At 29.8% G+C, this 21,228-nt stretch overlaps 1 protein-coding gene across 1 annotated transcript in view; it reads left to right on the forward strand.

Annotated features, from left to right (window-relative positions):
* The first annotated feature begins 1,019 nt into the window (after positions 1–1,019).
* Positions 1,020–21,228, forward strand: part of LOC111701978 (G-protein coupled receptor Mth-like) — a 22,691-nt gene continuing 2,482 nt past the window's right edge. The window contains exons 1-14 of the mRNA XM_023473486.1: positions 1,020–1,120; positions 3,601–3,652; positions 6,527–6,621; positions 6,789–7,002; positions 8,180–8,279; positions 10,458–10,487; positions 11,953–12,092; positions 12,469–12,570; positions 12,983–13,075; positions 14,283–14,349; positions 15,437–15,531; positions 20,051–20,116; positions 20,220–20,324; positions 20,441–20,503. Of these exons, the coding sequence (XP_023329254.1) occupies positions 1,030–1,120; positions 3,601–3,652; positions 6,527–6,621; positions 6,789–7,002; positions 8,180–8,279; positions 10,458–10,487; positions 11,953–12,092; positions 12,469–12,570; positions 12,983–13,075; positions 14,283–14,349; positions 15,437–15,531; positions 20,051–20,116; positions 20,220–20,324; positions 20,441–20,503 (1,313 nt within the window). The 5' untranslated portion in view covers positions 1,020–1,029. The remainder of the gene's footprint in view (positions 1,121–3,600; positions 3,653–6,526; positions 6,622–6,788; positions 7,003–8,179; positions 8,280–10,457; positions 10,488–11,952; positions 12,093–12,468; positions 12,571–12,982; positions 13,076–14,282; positions 14,350–15,436; positions 15,532–20,050; positions 20,117–20,219; positions 20,325–20,440; positions 20,504–21,228) is intronic.

Raw genomic sequence — 21,228 nt, forward strand, 5'->3', positions numbered from 1 at the left:
CCCCCCCCCACTCAGTTCCATAACACTTCATAATCTTCATGTGCTAATTGCTATAAACATAAATACTCTAAGTGTCTCCATTACACTTTGATAAGATTGAAAAGATTAAGAAATATAAAATCTTGAAATTGAAACTTCAACTCCCGTTCAAATGTTATTTAGATCGAAATCAAGTTTTGCACAATTTAAAACCATATTTTTATCAATTACAGTTACATGACTTGTATTCATGGCATGTCATTTTTTTGTTAAAAAATGTTTCTACTTAAATAGTTGAGTTGCTTAAAGTTGGTTAGTTTTTCAATAATTTTTCAATTTTCTAATCCTTATATCTTTGCAACCTGGTGGTGTAGATCTTTGATATTTCAAACTTAGATTATTTAATCTAACAGAATTCATACTTTAAAATATTTAAGGTCCGTGACATTGTGTTGCAAAGATAAAGGAATTATAAAATCACGTTTCTAACACAGACTTAAAACTGTGCGCTTTTTATAACAGAATAAAAGTCGAGATTTTTTATAGCTTTAAGCATTCATAAACCTTGCCTTGGGTCAAGTTAGTTGCCACATAAAAATGGGGCCCGATCGGTTCAGCCGTTTTGACGTTTATTGGATGCAAACAAACAGACAGGCATGCAAAGTATGAATATAAATATATAGGATCACTCGATAAAAAAGTATCAAACTTCTGAATTCATAGTTTTAAATATCAAAGGTCCCCAACATTAGGTTGCATAGAAAGCTAGAGTTTGTGAAAAGAACTCAGTTCCTTTTACAGATTTCTTTTTCTGAAGGTTTGAAGATACTAATCTTAATATCATATTGAAAATGTTTTTATAGTTTCATTCAACTTTATACAAACTTTCGGCCTATTAATACCGTTTTTCATTTTGTATTTCAATATTTTAATTTAATTTATAACGTAGAATTGTAAATAATTTAAAAAAAATAAAGTTTAATTAATGAATAACGTCAATAAACACGAAAATAAATTGTATTCTGAAGTTAGAAGCTGCAAAGAATAAAAATGGGGGTCACGCTTCTGTTAACTCTGTGTTTCCTGAAATTTGCGAAATCCCACCATTTTGAGCATATACTTGGTAGTGTACAGGAGAAAGGTAAGGATTGAAAAGTTTGCAAAAAATATGCATTTTTATGATACCCTTATAAGTGTAGAATAGAACGACATTGAAGCAATCTTAATTGTATTTTATATTTAAATATTATTAAATTATATTTAAATATGTTGCCATAGTCAGACTCTGAACATGAAATACGTCAACTGTGCAGTGCACACAGACCCTTTTCACTTGATAAGTAAATTTCATAACAATACATATACGTTTGCTAAATGTCGTCTTCTTATGTCATAGTTTTATTAGTCTTACTTATATAATATATATAATTAATAATATTGAATTTTTTATTTTATCAAAAGTTCATTAACTTCTTTTCTTACGATTCTTTTATTTTTTATTGATTGTAAATAAATTATTTATTTATTTTTGCCAAAATAAATTTTAATTTTGGCAATTTTGGCAGTTTTATGTAAAAATTAAATGTTTAATGATACTGCAGGGTGAGTTTAGTGAAATTCTTTTGTGTGATATTTTTGCAATATTTTAAAATCATTTTCAATTTTTTAAATTCACATAGCTCCAAAAAAATCCCCGAAACAGTTTTCATAAAAATCAAAAAGAATATAAAAATTAATTTCTAAAATTTCACTAAGATTTGGTGAAAAAACAATAGATATATTTATGAAACCTCCAAAACGCCGCACCCCACCCTTAGGACAAAAAAAGAAACATTAAAAATAAAACAATTATAAAAACTGCACAAAAACGTCATTAATCACACTTTTTAGACTATTTCTAAAATCTACAGAACTAGTATTTCTACACTTTACACTATTCAGCCTTTTTACAGTCTATAAGAGACCCACAAAGTATAAACTATAATGACGACCTGATGATCTGAAAGTAAAAATTGGGTTTCTGCCTTAAAGGACGCCGGGGTGCCCGTGAAAAAAAAATTGAAGGAAAAATATAAAAAAATTTTGGCCTATGTCACCCCAAGGGTACCCATGAGTGTCCAAAAAAATGTCGGCCCATTCGGTCCAGCCGTTTGGCCGGCTATAGGGAACATAAATACGAATGTTTTATTATAAAGCAGATTTAATGGCATAATAAACAATTGCGCAAATAAAGAAATATATTTACAACTGAAGAAAACCATGAATGTAAGAATAAAGAAATATATTTACAACTGCAGAAAACAATGAATGTAAGAATAAAAAAATATATTTACAACTAAAGAAAACCATGAATGTAAGAATAAAGAAATATATTTACAGAAAACCATGAATGTAAGAATAAAGAAATATATTAACAGCTGCAGAAAACTATGAAAGTAAGAATAAAGAAATATATTTACACCTGCAGAAAAACATGAATGTAAGAATAAAGAAATATATTTACAACTAAAGAAAACCATGAATGTAAGAATAAAGAAATATATTAACAGCTGCATAAAACTATGAAAGTAAGAATAAAGAAATATATTTACAACTGAGGAAAACCATAAATGTAAGAATAAAGAAATACATTTACAACTAAAGAAAACCATGAATGTAAGAATAAAGAAATATATTTACAAATAAAGAAAACCATAATTGTAAGAATAAAGAAACATATTTACAAATAAAGAAAAGCATAAATGTAAGAAGAAAGACTGAATAGTTAAATTCGTTTAATGTCGTCCATTAAGTCTCATCCTTTGCGGGTAACCCTGTATTTCCTTATTAAAATATTATATTATTTTTTTATTAAAATATCCGCATCTTTACACGATCAGAGACTGAAAGGGAAGTGGTTCAATTTAGTTAAAGTGGTTCAACTATGTCTCGCCATTAGTTTGCTTTCATTAATTCTGATCCCACATACCAATAATATATTTTCCTGCCAAAAACCAGATTTTATGAATAGCAAGAAGTAGCTAAACCACGCAAACGTAGCTCAAGTTTAACCAATTTTCTTGTTAGCCGGTTGAATTGCTAAAAATAATTCGTTGAACCACATGTACCTGGTTCAACCATGCCCCGCTATTCATTAAACCTGCTTACAGAAGTACAAATTTTATCCTTCTTTTTGATGGTCGATATAAAACATAGGAATCAGCCATTCTATCTATACGATCTTTAGTGCAAGCTTTTGTTTTGAAAGAAAATCTTTTAAAAGTTTAAACCATAAATTCAATTGACTCTAATTGCAAAGATCGCAATGAACGATTTACAAGAGTAAACCTTAATCTTATTAAAAATATGAGGAATAACGTCGTTTTCCAGATTCGAAAATTGTTTGAATATGAAAATTTCTCCATTGCTTCTTGTGAGTCATTTTTTAAAAGAAACCTCAACTGAAAATAAACAGTTATAGAAAACCAAAAACATGGATATCTCATTCATATTTGAACAGACAAAGCTTTCAAGGATACCGTTGTAAACTTGGCTTTGCCATTTTTGCCAGGAGGGTCATTGAACATTACACTTTCAGTTCTTTTACGTTTGATGCATAATTTAGTAAAATTCTGATTTCAGTTGAAGTAGGGATCGATGGAAATAGTTCAAATTTGTTTGCGCTGAGAGAAAGGTAAATAATTCACCCTGTACAGGGCTGTAACCAGGGTGTTCCACAAAACATGACAATTTATAAATGACCAAGTAATATTGTTTTGTATAACCGAGATGAAAATTAACCTTTGAGGATTTTTTTTGCTTTTCTATTTTTTTGAATAAAAATTAATATTCAATATCATACTGGTAATATATAAAATGTCATGTTTTTTAGGCACGCGATTTTTGAGTCTTTTTAAATTTGATGTTTTTTTTAAACTGAAAAATTGACTTCATAAGTTTTAAGCAGTTTAAAATGTATTTTTTCGTCAATCTTTGTCAGTAAATATTGGACAATGTGCGAAAATGTTTTACAAAATTTTGAAGTTCGGGTGTCATGTATCTTGGAAATCTCTAGATTTTTTGGCTTAGCCATCGTTTTGGATAAATTTCTTCTCATTTTTTTCTGAAAAGGACTGTCAAAGTATTTTAAGTGACCATTTATTTTATATGATTTACTCCGGTTTCCAGCGAACGAAAAGTTTCGCGAAAAATGCGAAAATTTGTATTCTTGTTCCTTGCATACTATTTCTCATTTTTTCGCAAAAATGAATTAAGCAAGAAAATGCGAAAACGATGCGGAATTTTCGAAAATACTTTTCGCAAAAACAAAAGCTGCAACAATTAATTGTGCATAAAACTTGTGGAATCCTTTGCTCTGAGAGCTCAGCATTAGAAGTTTTATTGTAAATTATAATTGAAAATTTCTGTTTCGTTTTTTCCGCGAGCGAACGAAATGCGAAAAAATACGAAATTTTCGACGAAAATGGATTCTTCATTAAAGTACCCCGTAAAGTGAAAAGATAAAATTGGCAAAATATTTTCTCATAATTGCTCAGATAAAGGTGTTTAAAGGATATTTTTCTCATAATTGCTCAGATAAAGGTGTTTAAAGGATATTNTTTTAGATACTCCTTTAATTGGAATGTCACTTGTAATTACGGTAGCAGTCTCTTTAGCAGAAAATAAAACCTAAAAAGGGACTGTTATCGTAATGTCACGTGAACCTCCATATTCGATTTACAACGGTACCCTTAAAAGCTTGAGTCGGATTATTGAATGATTCTAAAGATGATTTTTATATCCCTTTCTCTCTTTTATTCTAACCTGACAATAATTCGTTCATCCTTTCCAAAACGTCGTCTTCATTCCTATTTAACATTTTTATCCTCTAAATCACTTATTCTCTTATAGTTTTACACACAAGTATTTTATCCTATAGGTATCTTTATACTAAACTTAAAAATATTGCTTATTCTCTTTCAGTACAGTGGTTCTCAAAAAACATCCATTCTTTTGCCCGATCTTTCCAATCACTCTAACTACCAATATAACAACCCTTATTTTCATCCTAGCTCTCATTGATTCCTAATACCAAATCTTCCAATCCCAAATTTCTCTACAGCTGATTTCCATCCCAATCCCAACTTCCTCTTTAGTTTAAATCCTTTCCAATTTCCAACCTTTTTACCTACTCCCAATTGGTTCTATCTCATTCATATACCTTATTCCCAAACCAAGCCTAATCCCAATATCTAAAACATTAGTTGATAATCGTTTGGGATCCCAATAGTTTGGATTTTACGTAAAAGTTACGACACTATAAACTTTTTATATCATTCTTCATTTATGACAAATGACAATGGACAAGAAAATATGAATTTTAGAAGTATTAGAAAGAAATAAGCCTGTGCAAAAAACCAGCCTGTGTGAATATTTTGCGCAGTATTATGCTGCCTAGTTAAAGGGGTGTTTAGATCCCTCTTGAAACAAAAGTTATTAATATGTTTTCATGTCTTCACTTTCATATCTTCTTTAAGCCTAAAAGTGTTTATATTGTCAAATATTACTATCTTTAAATTTGCCCTGCATTTGGCAATCTGCAAAAAGCAGGCTAGACACAGTCGCTATAGAACCAGTAAAGAGGAAGGATTCAAGATGTAACTCTACAAAGAAGAAAAGAACTGTTCGACCCGCGTACCACCCTCGCGGTCAAAGCGAGGGTGGTACCTGGGTGTATTCTTTATCTGACCAGATCTGATCAATATACTTCTTTAATTTGCAACCACATCGATTCATTAGAGAGAGAGAGAACATCATATTGCTGGTTAAAGATTAAGAAGTCTTTTTATATTCTTTTATATATTCTACCATCTCAAGCTACCCTCCCCAACTCAACTTCCAAATACTTCATCTCCAATTCATATCTCTCTTTTTCTGAGACAAGCTTTGTAAAATCAAGTATGAATAAGATATCAATATTTGCAATTAAGAAAACTGATTATTTTTAATTGTGTTTTCTTTCCAAAAGTGACTTGCGCATTTATAGTGTAAGAAAATATAAAGAATTAAACCATTTTAAACCTAGAAAAAAACGCCAATATCTTCCACATTATCGAATAGATAAAGATTTAAAGGGTACTGCAGTGAATCTGCCATTTTTGCATGTAGGATCACTTGAACATACGCTCACTCAAGGTACTAATGCAAGGAAAGTTATTTCAGAGGTGTACGCATTTGTTGTACTGCAGTTTACTGACTTTGGGCGGAAAAGTAAACACAATACGCATGTCACAGCCTGACATGGAATCCATTTTCACAAAAATAATCTATAAAATATTCTGGTCATAGGAAACTATTTTGTGAATTTTCAAAATTATCAAAATTAAATGCTTTTATCCTCCTCGGATACTAGACGAAGACTGATGCATCTATTCTTTCTTGTTTACACATGCCGCCCAGAGAGAACTGGTTTCAATATGTACGCAGAGCATACGCGACCGCAATTAACTTACATTTTATTAGTACCTTGCGCTCACTGAAATGAAACAAAAAAAATCACACTTTGTAGGGAAATGTGTGACCTGAAACCAGGGGTAAATATGGTGCCCACGATTTATATGATGAAGTGCTGTGCAGCCGACAAAATATTCAACGTGAATTCAGGAAAAATACAAATTTCGAATTATTTTTTAATTTTCCATGCATCAATTCAGATTTTTTTCTGAACACTTTTCTTTTGTTATGATTTAATCAAGCAAATCTGTTATACCAAAAAAGAAATTTTAAGCTTTTTTTTCTTAAAAATAAATTGAAATATTTGTGTAAACAAGGATCCTGTGAGGACGGATTGTTTAACACCTCTCTAGTTCAAGTCTGGAGATTTCAATCCTCTAGTTCTCAGCTGGACCTGGAGCAAGAGTTTTCTCCGCGTCCCCTCTCCGACACAGATCTGATGATCTGCAGTAGTTTGCTAACTCAGGAGGATTGCGGAGAACTTAGCAGAACCATCCTTGATCCTGTTCTCAGACCCCAGGAGGAGTTCATGTAAGTTTATCAAATCAAATCAGAGGTTTGGGTCCGTCCCACATAAAGTTTACGATCATGAACTGATTTGACTTGATCACGGTCGGGGATAAGTACTGAGAACTGATCTTTGTATTGTATTAGGATACTAGAGAACTGTACTCTGTATTGTAATAGATTACTAAAGAACTGATCTCTGTATTGTATTAGGATAGTAGAGAGCTGATCTCTGTACTGTATTAGGATAATAGAGAACTGATCTCTGTATTGTATTACTAGAGAACTGTACTCTGTATTGTATTAGGATAGTAGAGAACTGATCTCTGTATTGTATTAGGATACTAGAGAACTGATCTCTGTATTGTATCAGGATACTAGAGAACTGAACTCTGTATTGTATTAGGATACTAGAGAACTGAACTCTGTATTGTATTACGATACTAGAGAACTATACTCTGTATTGTATTAGGATACTAGAGAACTATACTCTGTGTAGAACTAAACTCTGTATTGTATTAAGATACTAGAGAACTGATCTCTGTATTGTATTAGGATACTAGAGAACTGTACTCTGTATTGTATTAAGATACTAGAGAACTATACTCTGTACTGAGAACTGTACTCTGTATTGTATTAAGATACTAGAGAACTGATCTCTGTATTGTATTAGGATACTAGAGAACTGTATTCTGTATTGTAATAGGATACTAGAGAACTGTACTCTGTATTGTATTAGGATAGTAGAAAACTGATCTCTGTATTGTAATAGGATACTAGAGAACTGAACTCTGTATTGTATTAGGATAGTAGAGAACTGATCTCTGTATTGTATTAAGATACTAGAGAACTATACTCTGAAATGTATTAGGTTACTAGAGAACTGCACTCTGTATTGTATTAGGATACTAGAGAACTGTACTCTGTATTGTAATAGGTTACTAGAGAACTAAATTCTGTATTGTAATAGGTTACTTGAGAACTGTACTCTGTATTGTATTAGGATACTAGAGAACTGATCTCTGTATTGTATCAGGATACTAGAGAATTGATCTCTGTATTGTATTAGGATACTAGAGAACTATACTCTGTATTGTATTAGGTTACTAGAGAACTGATCTCTGTAATGTAATAGGTTACCAGAGAACTGATCTCTGTATTGTATCAGGATACTAGAGAACTATACTCTGTATTGTAATAGGTTACTAGAGAACGGAACCCTGCGAATGCCGAAATTAGGTTTATATTTTACCTCCAGCCCTCAACAGTACTGTGTAGAGCAGTTCCATACCGGAGACCAGGAGAGAATTAATCTTTTTTCACACTTTTAAAACTTTAATTTATCAAGCATTGATGTTAAATGAAAATATTACATCTCCTGTAAAGAGACTAATTCAGTAGATTTTCTTCCTTGTCTTTGCTGCATAAAACTGCATTTCAACATGTTCCAATTTTCGAAGGTTTAAAAATTCCGACACTTAAACACCGTTTTTAATTGTTTTATATTCATATAGTTCCTAGCTGAGCTTTCCTAATAGGTCTCAAGAAAAGGGTAGACAACATAGGTATTTATTTATCTATGTATAGACATCTATCCTGGGGAGGGGGGCGAGGGGGAAGGGCATCCAGGGGGGGGGGTGTTGACAGTTGATGTGGTTAGCGGCATATCCAGAGACAAGTGAACTGCAAGATTCAGTTCTTGAATTCTTGAATTCTAATAATATTCATGTCTCTCTCTCTCTTGTATAATAAGATGCTGGAAGCTATGATGACAAATCTTATTAAAGAGACTGTTCACTTTTTTTTCAATTGACTCAGTATTTAAAAATGGGGTTTCTCAATTTAAACACGGTGTTAAATCTTTATTTGTGTCACTTTGTTTTTACTAAATAGGAGATAAAGGAATTGAGTCTTTGCCACAAACTCTGATTTTCTTCTCACTATATCTTTAAAGCCCAATTTTGTAGACCTTAGATATTTCAAACTATGAATTCTGTTATAGCAAATAATCTTAGTTTGAAATATCAAAACTTTACACCATCAGTTTACAAAGATATAGGGATTAGAAAATTTGAGTTTGTGCCAAAGACTCAATATCTTTCAATAAATTCTTTGTGCAAGTCAATCTTAAAGAAAAATTGAAGTTGTTCATGATCAATTTTTAGAAAGACGACTTTAGATAATGGAGACGACTTTTAAACTCTAGATAATGGAGACGACTTTTAAACTCTAGATAATGGAGACGAATTTTAAACTCTAAATTATGCAGACGACTTTTAAACTCTAGATTATGGAGACGACTTTTAAACTCTAGATAATGGAGTCGACTTTTAAACTCTAGATAATGGAGACGACTTTTAAACTCTAAATTATGGAGAACACTTTTAAACTCTAGATAATGGAGACGACTTTTAGACTCTAGATTATGGGGACGACTTTTAAACTCTAGATACTGGAGACGACTTTTAAACTCTAGATAATGGAGACGACTTTTAAACTCTAGATAATGGAGACGACTTTTAAACTCTAGATAATGGAGACGACTTTTAAACTCTAGATAATGGAGAAGACTTTTAAACTCTTGATAATGGAGACGACTTTTAGACTCTAGATAATGGAGACGACTTTTAGACTCTAGATAATGGAGACGACTTTTAAACTCTAGATAATGGAGACGACTTTTAAACTCTTGATAATGGAGACGACTTTTAAACTCTTGATAATGGAGACGACTTTTAAACTGACGTTAAGATTTTAGATACTCCATTTTACACGAGAAACAGCAAGTGTGTGCAGTGTAAATAGACCCATTTCACTTAATAAGTTACTAGTAAAACTATTTGCTTTGTAGCAACCTCAATTACATTTAATTATTGATTTCATGTCGTCTTCATATTCCACTGTTTTCTGGTTCTCACTGTTAAAAAACAAGAATATCTTTAAAATGACCAATTTATAACAGGTACTGTCCGTGAAACAGGGCATTGCATGTAACGCTTAAAACTTAAAACTTAAAACTAACTAAAGCAACGTGATATCTGTCTCTATCCGAATATTTTCAGTCATATTTGATATCTTGTTTAAAATCCATCAAAAATAGCTTAAGAGATCTTGTATACTTAAAAATTTAAAATACATGGCCTAACAAAAAAGTATAAAATAGCAAATACGAAAAATCTACATTTAATGGATGAAAATGGGTTCCAAGGTTAAGACTCACCGAGGTTTTAATGAGAACCTTGGATATGTTATATGAAAGGAGATGAGTTTTAGTCACAAACTCAAATTTTCTAATCCTTATATCTTCGCAACCTGTTGGTATAAACCTTTGATATTTTAAACTTAGACTTATCTAACATAATTTATAGTTTGAAATATCAAAGGTCTACGATACTTGGTTGCAAAGATATAGGAATTAAAAAATTGAGTTTGTGACAGAAACTCAATTCCTTTAAAGATATAAAATATGAATTCTCCAGATATCTATTCATGTTGTGGTGTGTGCTCGGGTAAGTCAATTTTCCAATAAATAATTTGACAAAATTAAATGATTTAATTTAGATCAGAATAAAAAATCTGTGTACAGACTACAGAGTCTAAAACTAAAGAACGAAAAGTTCTGATTTACATTTTAAGTTTCAGCTAAAATGCCACTTCTGACTTTATTTAAACCTGCATTTTAACCCTGAGTTAAAACATTTTACTCGCCAAAATCGACGAGTCAAAATTTTAACCCAGGGTTAAAATCTTGTAATCCCGCATTTTCCAAATTAGATTATCAATCAATAATCATTTAGCTTAGAAAGTGACATTCAATTTTAAGTTATATTGAAAAGTGAAAACCTTGATTGAATAAGTTTAACGTTTTAAATTAATTAATGTTTGCATGTAAACCCAAAAACGGTTGTAACTGGAAATATGTTTTGTTATCGGATATGTAAATAATTTAAAATTTAAAACCAGCTGATGAGCGATGGTTACGTCATATCTTTCCGTAAGTCCTTTTCTCTGATTGGTTCAGATTTTTCCCGGGAAATTCAAATTTCCCTTCAGGGTTATATTGAGAAAGTGTAATATTTAAGTAGCAACTCATTATTTTACAGAACTTTTAAGCTATAACTTAAATATTGCGCATTCTTTAGTTTTAGAGTCAGGGTGTATCACTAAACATAAATGTGTGCCCCGGGGCACACAAAGGTTCCTTCAAAAATTGTTTGCCAGCTATAATTAACTATAGTTAAAAGATTTATTATACAGAAGCTGATGTAAAGTTACACCTTTAACGTTGTTTAAATTAACGTAACAGGAACGTAAAAAAACCGTGATTTTGGTTAATTAGGGATATGTAACGTGATATCTTTTACATTGGTTGGATCTATGCTTAATGAAACTTAGATTTGGAATTTTGTTAATCCCCTGAAAATTAATTTAATTCTCTTATTTATTTCATTTTATTCGAATATCTTTAACATTCCGACCAATTAGAAGCCACAAAACCAGGTCTAACGCAATCTCATCCAAAGAATACAGACTGACAGTTCAGGATATATATATTTCGATACAAAATATTATCCTCATCAGTCCTGAAACAGTTAAATGATAAGTAGGAGAAACATCAAACATGAAATGAGACCAATGAGAGATCTTCAAAATAAAATTCAGCTTTATTTCATAGATTACTAAATCGCTCACAGTCAAAAGTTTCAGTTTTGAACATCGCAGCCAATCATATTGTAGATCAGCGCAATCTTGCATATATTATCTTATATAAAAATGTTGACTTCGGATTTTAGTTGGTTAAAAGAATTCACATTTTACTCATCATGTTAAGGTTATATTAGGGTTGTCCACAAAGAATGAGACGAAGCGTAGTTTTGGTTCCCGGTAGCTAAAAGAGCAAATTTAAATCCTTAATGTCACTTGCTTTAAAATGTCATTAAAATCATATTCTTTGTGGGTAACCCTATTTTGCAGGAGATGATGGACTCGGATGAGGATAAAGATGAGAATGCGTCCTGTAGCGCTAGATTCATCTTGTATCCTATAGTAGAATCCCTCTCCTCTCTAGGTCTACTACTAACCCTGATCTGTTATTCAATTCTACCGGAGTTTAGGTACAGTTCCATAGTTTAGATACAGGGTTATTCATTCCATAGTTTAGATACAGGGTTATTTATTCCATAGTTTAGATACAGGGTTATTCAATCCATAGTTTAGATACAGGTTTATTTATTCCATAGTTTAGATACAGGGTTATTCAATCCATAGTTTAGATACAGGTTTATTTATTCCATAGTTTAGATACAGGGTTATTCAATCCATAGTTTAGATACAGGTTTATTTATTCCATAGTTTAGATACAGTGTTATTCAATCCATAGTTTAGATACAGGTTTATTTATTCCATAGTTTAGATACAGGGTTATTCAATCCATAGTTTAGATACAGGTTTATTTATTCCATAGTTTAGATACAGTGTTATTCATTCTAGGAATGTACCTGGAAGGTGTTTACAGTGCCTTTGCTTTACTCTGCTAAGTGCTATGCTTCTCCTTCTCTTTACTCAGATTCTAGGCAACTCAATTTACAATAAGTAAGTTGTAAAATCTAAATCCACGATGTCAAAACAGGAAAATTAAGGATTTGAAAATCTAAAAGTTTTCTACAATGGAGCAAGAAGTCTCTCTTACTTTTTTTTAGGAGACTTAATTTTTAACTGAACTGTAGTTCAAGTCGTCATTTTTGATACGTACTACAATAAAAAAATGTCGCAGATTTTTTATCTCCAAATTTGTGGATTTTCAAAAACCATAAAAATTAACATTTTTTAACTTTAACCGCCCGTAACCCTTCCCTGAGAGTCATGTGAGTTAGCACAAAAATATAGGCCCCGATTAGTTCAACCGTTCTGTCAAAAAAAGCAATATATATATATATATATGCATTATTTCAATTAGTAAAGACATCTGCAGCAAACGTATAAAATGATATTTTTACCTATTCAGGATGGGTTTATGTAAGGTTGTGGCAAGTTTGCTTCAATTCTCTTTCCTTTCTGCGTTCTCATGGATGACGGTTCTTTCCTTAGATATTTCAAGGTGAATTATTTACATTGTTAGCCCAAATGGAATTAAAAAAATCGAATCTTAAAAAAAATTTTAAGTTTAAAAAAAACTTTCATATTTTGAAGAAAAATTGTTCAAATTTTTTTACCATATGTTACCCGCCCATGGGTTCCCTCAAAAAAATCCGCCAATTTGGTTCAGCCGTTTGGCAAGCTATCTATAGCTTTTTTTGTTTTTTTTTTAATATGTTTTTTTAGCCTATGTTACACACGGTACCCAGGGTTTCCACAAAGAATGTCAGCCAATTGGCCAGCTATAGCCAACATATATATATACAAGGAGAAGTACCCGGCGTTGCCCGTTGCAGTTCCTTAGTTTACATATCTTTTTGATGTTTTTGTAAACAGATTTTTCATTCATTAATTCAGGGAATATGTAATTTTATGTACAGATAAATGTTGGTAAAATAATTAAAGATGTTTCAGTAATTTTTTCACACAAAAAATATTTTTTTGTGAAAATTATTAAAAACAATTGGTATATAATTCATTGAAAAATCATATACAACATTTTAAAAAAACTTAGCTGTGGAAATTAAATCATTTCAGGTGAAAAATAATTTGTTTGGATTCATATAAAAAATGATCTAAATTTTCTCCCAAGGTGGGGGTTTAAAATTGCATAGATGCCTATTAAACTGTAGAATAGGAAGACGACATATATGCAATCTTATGTATATTTGATGTTGATATAAATTAATTAATAGTTTAATCAGTAGTTTAGAAATCAACTTATTATATGAACAATGACAATGTTTTCCGTTCATTTAGACTTTTTAAAATCATAATTCTAGTCGTCTTTATCCTCGACAGTTTTATGGGCCCCATTGTGTCGTCTTCATCCTCGATAGTTTTATGGGCCCCATTGTTTCGTCTTCATCTTCAACAGTTTTATGGGCCCCATTGTGTCGTCTTCATCTTCAACAGTTTGATGGGCCTCATTGTGTCGTCTTTATCTTCGACAGTTTGATGGGCCTCATTGTGTCGTCTTTATCTTCGACAGTTTGATGGGCCTCATTGGGTCGTCTTCATCCTCGACAGTTGGGCCCCATTGGTACTTCAAACTAAATAGATTTTAATTCCAGTCTGAAGCTAGGCGGAAACTGCAAAAATCAATGTTTTAAAAAACCCTGGCAACACCAGATTACAGTTTTGTAATTCATGATTGAATATACTTTCAGAGCATTTCATCTGATGCAGGTATCCACCACAAATCCATCCTTAGGCAGACCTAAATCCACCAAAAAGGAAAATATACGATTAAAACCTTTAAATTTCTAATATATTAAAATTAAAAAGCATTATTTATGTTTGACAAAATAAAAGCAATTTTCGGCACTCAATTATGCCTACTTTAATTTTAGAGTAAAAATGCTAATGTACATACATTACGAAAAGGATTAGCCGTTTTTGAGAACAAAATTAACGGTTGAAAACTAAAACGGAACGGATTTTTTTAAAACGTTGAATTTTCTTTCTGCGTAAGATTGCATTAAACTTTTAAAAAAATATTTTTACGTGTTTTGATGTTTTCAAATGTCGACTGTGTTCACAACCTTAAATGCTGAGAATATACAATAGAAGATACCTATGAATTTTAATAAAAAAAAATTTGAAGTTTGTCCTGCGGTGAAAGAATCTGGGTTCTCCTCAGAATAGGATGAATATAGTTGATTTGGATATTTAGAAAAGAATAAATATAGTTCAACTGCTAGTGCCATTAAAGATTTGACAGTTTACGCCGTTAATACTACATAAGACCGTTAACGGTGCTTTGCAAAGAAATAGACCCGCAACAGCGCACCCGTTAACGATCTTTAAACCGTTAACGAATTTTTTCCAGCGCTGCGCACCGTTAATAATGTAAAAGACCGTAATAACTGAAGCCGTTAACGATTGCTGAAAATTTTCCTGTAACGTCGTTAAAAAAATTGAGATTGTTAACTAATGGTAATATAAAAAGAACAGTAAATGCTGTTAACGAAACTAACGCTCTAGCTACCTAAAATTGTTATTTTTGAACGGTTGGAACTAACCTTTAACGAAACGGCTAGAAAACGTTGGTACTTGCCCAGCCTTAATTACATCAGACTTACATGTTCACCTTTTAAACGAAAATTTCTTATATTCTTATATTAATTGTTGAATAGTTCATAATTATAAAATGTTATTACACAGAGAAATAAAGGAAGTGTGATTTGATTTAAATACACAATTTTGACCATTATATAAAGATTTTTCATGTATTTCTGTAGTGTACTTTAACATTTTTGAAGAGCTACCTTAAAAAAAAGAAATGATTAAATATAGATGTATTTAAATGTATATTTCTCAGCTTGGACTGTATTCTCTTCTTGGGTTTGGAATACCTCTTATTATCACAGCAATCACAGCAATCATGGATCAAACTCTTAATACAAACTTTCTCAGGTTAGTTTTTTGCAAAAACGTTTTACAATTTATGTTACTGCTGATTTATAACCTCGCCTGAAATGACATTTTACTAACATAANATAACCTCGCCTAAAATGACATTTCAGTAACATAACCATTATTCAGGGGGGGCCTGGGTGCATGGCCCCCCCTATGCTCCTGGAGGGGGGGCCAGCCCCCCCTAGGGATATTCATGATATGAAATAAAAGCATTAAGGGATGTAAGAAACAACAAAAATAGAATTGAATAAATCACCTAAACGGAAATACCTTTTAAAATTTCTCATGCAGTGATCACCAGAATTAATAGAAAAGGAAGACGACATTATTGCAAACTTAAGAATTTTGATGTTGTTACAAAGCAAATATTTGTACTACAGTGAAACCCTTAATAACGAATACATCAGAAGAATTTATCAAATGTCGTCTTGACAATTTTTCAATGAGTTTTATACTATATTACGTAAATTTCAGTATTTGCGAAAATAAATAAATAGCCATGAATATGCGGGAACAGTTTTAAAGAGTTCCTTATAACATTTAATAAAAAACTAAATATCTGCAACATTCCATTATCAGAAAGTGAAGAATACGACATTTGATGAATTCTTTCGATGTATTCGTTATTAAGGGTTTCACTGTAGTAAATCAGTAAAGCACAATTTAAGTGAAGTGGGTCTATCTACAGTGTACAATTGCTATGTCTAATGTTCATTGAACTAGTTTGATTCTTAACTTGAGTTTAAAGGTCAGAGTTGTCTGGTTATCATTGAAAAAATTCATTAAACATGTAAAAAAAAGGATTTATAAAATTATTATTAAGCGCTCAAAAAAGATAATCACTTACATTATTACCTTTGATTAGATATGTAAAAATGTGAAAGATAAATACCGATATGATACTTATGCTTAATCAATCTCAATAAAAATCTCAAAATGTGATAATAATAAGAAATTGGAAATTTACTGCTTTTTGTTTAATTTTGAGGGGGGGCCAACATTTCTTTTGGCTCGCTTACTCCTGCAAATATGCCCCCCCCCCCTGAGATAGTCTGTCCCTAATGTCACCGAACAATCTCTTTAAGATGAATCAAATTGTGAACTCATTATTTCCGATGAATCTAATATCATTCTTCAGAAAAAGGCTAAAAATATCTTTTTCCCTTCTTTAATGAAAGAAAAAGTGTTTAAGTTTTATGTGATTCTATGCATTACAAGATCACCCACAAAGGATAAAACTTTATAGAGGGCTTTACACATTTTTTTCTTTCTTTTTTTCTTGCGTTCATTCTTTTCGTTCCATGCAATGATACACTTTTTTTTTTACAAAATTTAGCCTTCAGACAAAAATTTTTTTTGGTCACCGAACATTTCTATATATTTAGACAGAACATATCTACATTCTACATATTTAGATTGAACATATCTTTATATATATATATAAAGAATGGACATATTCATATAGTTTTACCAAAAATATTCATATACTTATACCAAACATATCTATATATTTAAAATGAACATATCTATATATTTAGACCACACATATCTAAATATTTAGAATGAACATATCTATATATTTATACCAAACATATCTATATATTTAGAATGAACATGTCTATATATTTAGACCACACATATCTAAATATTTAGAATAAACAAATCTAAATATTTAGAATAAACATATCTATATATTTATACCAAACATATCTAAATATTTAAAATGAACATATCTATATATATATATATATACCAAACATATCTAAATATTTAGAATAAACATTATCTATATATTTACACCAAACATATCTAAATATTTAAAATGAACATATCTATATATTTATACCAAACATATCTAAATATTTAGAATAAACATATCTATATATTTATACCAAACATATCTATATATTTAGAATGAACATATCTATATATTTAGACCACGCATATCTAAATATTTAGAATGAACATATCTAAATATTTAGAATAAACATATCTATATATTTACACCAAACATATCTAAATATTTAGAATGAACATATCTATTTATTTAGACCACACATATCTAAATATTTAAAATAAACATATCTATATATTTAGACCAAACATATCTAAATATTTAAAATGAACATATCTATATATTTAGACCAAGCATATCTAAATATTTAGAATAAACATATCTATATATTTATACCAAACATATCTAAATATTTAGAAAAAACATTTCTATATATTTACACCAAACATATCTAAATATTTAGAATAAACATATCTATATATTTAGACCACACATATCTAAATATTTAGAATGAACAAATCTATATATTTAGACCAAACATATCTAAATATTTAGAATGAACATATCTATATATTTAGACCACACACATCTAAATATTTAGAATAAACATATCTATATATTTACACCAAACATATCTAAATATTTAGAATGAACATATCTATATGTATATATACCAAACATATCTAAATATTTAGAATGAACATATCTATATACATATATACCAAACATATCTAAATATTTAGAATGAACATATCTATATGATCGAAATAACATGTATTAAAAATGTTTCTTGATCAAGAACCGACTAAAACATTATTGAGCCCTTAACTGTTTTATTCCTGACTGATAAGTTTGATGCCATTTCTCCGCCTCCTGCTCTCCAACCGCCACCGCTGCTACACTCCGCCATTTATGTGCTCCATTCATGCACATAGAAAATTGTTTAAATCTTATCTATATTATGCTGAACCAGGGGAGCTCATGTGTAAACAGCCTGAGCTATCTTGTAGCTCCCCGGCCACAATATACTCTTAATTGTCTGTTATTTTCAATTAGCATTTATATGTATGTACATTGTATAATTTGTGGCCTAATAAGAGATTTGATTTGATTTGATTTGATATATATATACCAAACATATCTAAATATTTAGAATGAACATATCTATAAATAAAAACCAAACATATATAAATATTTAGAATGAACATATCTATTTATTTATACCAATTATATCTAAATATTTAGAATGAACATATCTATATATATATATATATACCAAACATATCTAAATATTTAGAAAGAACATATCTATATATTTATACCAAACATATCTAAATATTTAGAATGAACATATCTATATATTTAAACTAAACATATCTAAATATTTAGAATGATTTTATCTTTATATTTAGACCAAACATATCTAAATATTTATAATGATTATATCTTCATGTTTAGACCAAACATATCTAAATATTTAGAATGAACATATCTAAATATTTAGACCAAACATATCTAAATATTTAGAATGAACATATTTATTTACTTATACCAAACATATATAAATATTTAGAATTAACATATCTATATATTTAAACCAAACATTTCTAGATATTTAGAATGAACATATCTATATATTAAGAATTAACATATCTATATATTTAAACCAAACATATATAAATATTTAGAATGAACATATCTATTTATTTATACCAAACATATCTAAATATTTAGAATGAACATATCTATATATTTAAACCAAACATATCTAAATATTCATAATGATTATATCTTCATGTTTAGACCAAACATATCTAAATATTTAGAATGAACAAATCTAAATATTTAGACCAAACATATCTAAATATTTAAAATGAACATATCTATTTACTTATACCAAACATATATAAATATTTAAAATTAACATATCTATATATTTGAACCAAACATATCTATATATTTAGAATTAACATATCTATATATTTAAACCAAACATATCTATATATTAAGAATGAACATATCTATTTATTTAAACCAAACATATCTAGATATTTAGAATGAACATATCTATACATTAAGAATTAACATATCTATATATTTAAACCAAACATATATAAATATTTAAAATTAACATATCTATATATTTAAACCAAACATATCTAGATATTTAGAATGGACATATCTATATATTAAGAATTAACATATCTATATATTTAAACCAAACATATATAAATATCTAAAATTAACATATCTTTATATTTAAACCAAACATATCTAGATATTTAGAATGAACATATCTATATATTAAGAATGAACATATCTATTTATTTAAACCAAACATATATAAATATTTAGAATAAACATATCTATTTATTTATACCAAACATATCTAAATATTTAGAATGAACATATCTAAATATTTTGAATAAACATATCTATATATTTGTACCAAACATATCTAAATATTTAGAATGAATATATCTATATATTTACACCAAACATATCTAAATATTTAGAATGAACATATCTATATATTTAGACCACACATATCTAAATATTTAAAATAAACATATCTATATATTTAGACCAATATATCTAAATATTTAAACTGAACATATCATATATTTCGACCACACATATCTAAATATTTAAAATAAACATATCTATATATTTATACCAAACATATCTAAATATTAAAACTGAACATATCTATATATTTAGACCAAGGTTTGGAGAGCGAGGTTGCTGGTTCTTTGGAAATATGGAAATTTTACTTTACTTCTACAGGAAATACAGAAAACATGAATTTTTACTCATAGTTCTATCCGAAGATATTTTATTTTTAAAAAACCTTTTTTGATTTTTACTTTTGAAAATGTGTTTTGTGTAGCCCAGTAATTATTCTGCTGCTGGCAAATATTTTACTCTTTGTACGCACAGTGTCCTCACTCGCGATCGTGGAGAGGAAAACTAGTTTCAAGAAGGGTCAAATCAGGTCAAGTCAGGTCAAGTCAGGTCAAGTCAGGACAAGTCAGGTCAAGTCAGGTCAAGTTAGGTCAAGTCAGGTCAAGTCAGGTCAAGTCAGGTTAAGTAAACTTTATTTCATTTAAGAAAGCACAGTATGTCTCAACTTCACCAGGAGTATAGCCAAGGAAGAGAGATGTTAAGTCTTAGGAAATTCATGAAAAGAAATTTATATATGACAAAAAAACTAGGATTTTCCTTTGCAACCCAATATCAAAGACTTTAGATATTTCTATGAACTATGAAATTTCTGTTAGATCAAATAATCTAAGTTTAAAATAACTAGGGTTTACCCCATCAGGTGGCAAAGAAATAGGTGAATTATTAAATTTTTGTTTTTGACACAATAATTCCTTATTTTCGTGCCTTCCTTCTGAAACGCCTTAACTCTTTATCCACAGAAGAACTTTTGATTTGATGTGATTAAGAGTTTAATTCGTAAAAAGCAGCTGACTCATACTTTTGCGATCTCTCATTGACCTAAAGCAATTTTTACAACTGTCGCACATCTGGAACCTTCTAAAAATCTGAACAAATAAATGAATTGATACAGATTTTAATGAGGTAATCTGGGGGGACCAAGCCCTCCCCCTCCCCCCGGGTTAAGTTAAGACTTACCAGGGGGGAATTCACCCCCCTCCCCCTCGGACAAATTCATGTTCATTCAATATTTTAATCCCAAACTTTTTGTGGAAAATTTGAAAATCTCATTAGAAGTTAAAGTTCTGGTTTCATTAAAACTTTTAATCATAGGAATCAAATAAATCTACTCCAGTACAGATGTATTGATAAAAACATGAAAGTAAATATTAAAAGAGACTGTCAACGTAATCAAATAAATCTACTCCAGTACAGATGTATTGATAAAAACATGA

This window comes from Eurytemora carolleeae, unplaced genomic scaffold, assembly GCF_000591075.1.
Source record: "Eurytemora carolleeae unplaced genomic scaffold, Eaff_2.0 scaffold359, whole genome shotgun sequence".
Lineage (NCBI taxonomy): Eukaryota > Metazoa > Arthropoda > Copepoda > Calanoida > Temoridae > Eurytemora > Eurytemora carolleeae.